This window comes from Amphimedon queenslandica, unplaced genomic scaffold, assembly GCF_000090795.2.
Source record: "Amphimedon queenslandica unplaced genomic scaffold, v1.1 AMPQUscaffold_13491, whole genome shotgun sequence".
Lineage (NCBI taxonomy): Eukaryota > Metazoa > Porifera > Demospongiae > Haplosclerida > Niphatidae > Amphimedon > Amphimedon queenslandica.
This window is the reverse complement of record NW_003546273.1, coordinates 1-2,351: the sequence shown is the minus strand read 5'-3', so window position 1 is coordinate 2,351 and position 2,351 is coordinate 1. Positions and strand designations below refer to the sequence as shown.

At 36.2% G+C, this 2,351-nt stretch overlaps 1 protein-coding gene across 1 annotated transcript; it reads left to right on the top strand.

Annotated features, from left to right (window-relative positions):
• Positions 1–6: 6 nt before the first annotated feature.
• Positions 7–2,345, top strand: LOC109580443 (deleted in malignant brain tumors 1 protein-like; the record flags this gene model as incomplete). Its single annotated transcript, XM_019993591.1, has 10 exons — positions 7–63; positions 109–219; positions 263–418; positions 466–789; positions 833–1,012; positions 1,332–1,487; positions 1,533–1,853; positions 1,903–2,091; positions 2,141–2,203; positions 2,251–2,345. Coding segments are annotated over exons 2-10 (1,518 nt in total), but the record flags the coding sequence as incomplete, so codon positions are not given.
• Positions 2,346–2,351: the final 6 nt, after the last annotated feature.

Genomic DNA, 2,351 nt, shown 5'->3' with positions numbered 1-2,351 from the left:
ATTATACTACTCATCAGTGTAGTCACAGTCAAGATGCTGGAGTCAGTTGTATATCTTCAAGTGGTGAGTAACACAATAATTTATAAATGATGTCATTCTTTTGTAAAGCCACAAATACAATAATTACTACTACAACTACTACTGCAAGTGTATCTAGCACTTACAAGTCCTCACCTAGTGCCAGCATGACATTAGTGACTACACCAAGTCCATCTCCAAGTAAGAGTATATTTGTGATACAGTAGATTGCACATGTTTGCAGCTTGTACTTCTGGTAGCATTCGTCTTGTTGGTGGATTTAATGATAATGAAGGAAGAGTTGAAGTGTGTATTAATGGAGCATGGGGTACTGTCTGTGATGATGACTGGGGAGCACCTGATGCTGCAGTTGTATGTAATCAGTTAGGAATAGATGGAAGTAAGAGTAGCATATTGTTGTTGTTAAATAATTAAATATTTTAACAGTCTCTATTGCTCGTACTAATGCTTATTTTGGTGCTGGTACTGGTCCTATTAACATGGACGATGTTCAGTGTACTGGAAATGAAGGATTCCTTGTCAGCTGTACTTACTTATCTACTCATGACTGTGGCCATTCTGAAGATGCTGGTGTTACTTGTGGTGTACAGCCTGAATGCAATAACACTGACATTCGTCTTGTTGGTGGATCTAATGATAATGAAGGAAGAGTTGAAGTGTGTAGTAATGAAGTATGGGGTACTGTTTGTGATGATGAATGGAGTGTTTCTGATGCTGCAGTTGTATGTAGACAACTGGGTCTTGGATCAAGTTAGTTTGTATAAAAATTGTTTATAATTATTCTTGTATGTAGATGGTATTCCATATAGCAATGCTTATTATGGCTCTGGCACTGGTCTTATTGTAATGAATGATGTACGCTGTGATGGAACTGAGGAAGCACTTATCAACTGTCAACATACTTCTTATCACAATTGTGATCATACTGAAGATGCTGGAGTTAGATGCATCATAAACAGCACCTCTACAAGTAGTTAGTACCAAAATCTAATAACATATACGTTTAGATTTAGCACATTTAATTAGATTGCATAGACAAAATACATTTCCTATATAATTAATTTCCCCAAGATGCCATTATATTAACAATGTACTTTGAGTTGAAGGACAAATTTTTAACATTGATAACATGCGACATTTTTATAAAGCTAATTTTAGATTGTTGTTTTTATCATGTAATCTCTGCTGCTTATCCCACTTCAGCAATTATCACACAAATTCCATCTCCTATCAACAAAGAGTCTATCATAAATAAATAGTATAATATTCTAAAGCTTCTTTCTAAATTATAGACTGTACTTATGGTAGCATTCGTCTTGTTGGTGGATCTAATGCTAATGAAGGAAGAGTTGAAGTGTGTATTAATGGAGCATGGGGTACTGTCTGTGATGATGACTGGGGAGCATCTGATGCTGCAGTTGTATGTAATCAGTTAGGAATTGATGGAAGTAAGAGTAACATATCGTTGTTGTTAATAATTAAAAAATTGACAGCTTCTTTTGCTCGTACTAATGCTTATTTTGGTGCTGGTACTGGTCCTATTAACATGGACAATGTTCAGTGTACTGGAAATGAAGGATTCCTTGTCAACTGTACTTACTCATCTACTCATGACTGTGGCCATTCTGAAGATGCTGGTGTTACTTGTGGCGCAACTCCGTGTAATAATTCAGACATTCGTCTTGTTGGTGGATCTAATGATAATGAAGGAAGAGTTGAAGTGTGTATTAATGGAGCATGGGGTACTGTCTGTGATGATGACTGGGACAATGATGATGCTGCAGTTGTATGTAGGCAACTGGGCCTTGGAACAAGTTAGATCTAGCTATCGATATTAAAGCATAATTACTCTCTCATATATAGATGGTGTTTCAATTGGCAGAGCTTATTATGGTCAAGGTAATGGTAGTATACTAATGGATAATGTAAACTGCACTGGAACTGAGAAATCACTGTTTCAATGTGCATACACACAAATTCATGATTGTAGTCATCATGAAGATGCTGGAGTGAAGTGTGTGATCTCAGGAAACAGCTCTAGCTCTATCTCTGGTTTGTTAGTACAATAAAGTATGTTATATTAAGTTTTTTGTTAATGCAGTGACTGTAAGTCAAACTTCAACCATATTAAATACTGCTAGTCCATCCTCCACTCCTATACAAGGTATTCAATGACAGCATTGTATTCTTTCATTGTATTGTGTATTTCAGGAAGTTGCTTGTCATTGAATCTACCATACACTGGTTGCTGCAATTTAAGTTATAGTCCTGCATGTAGCAGCAATGGATGCTATTGTGATGCAATTTGTTAC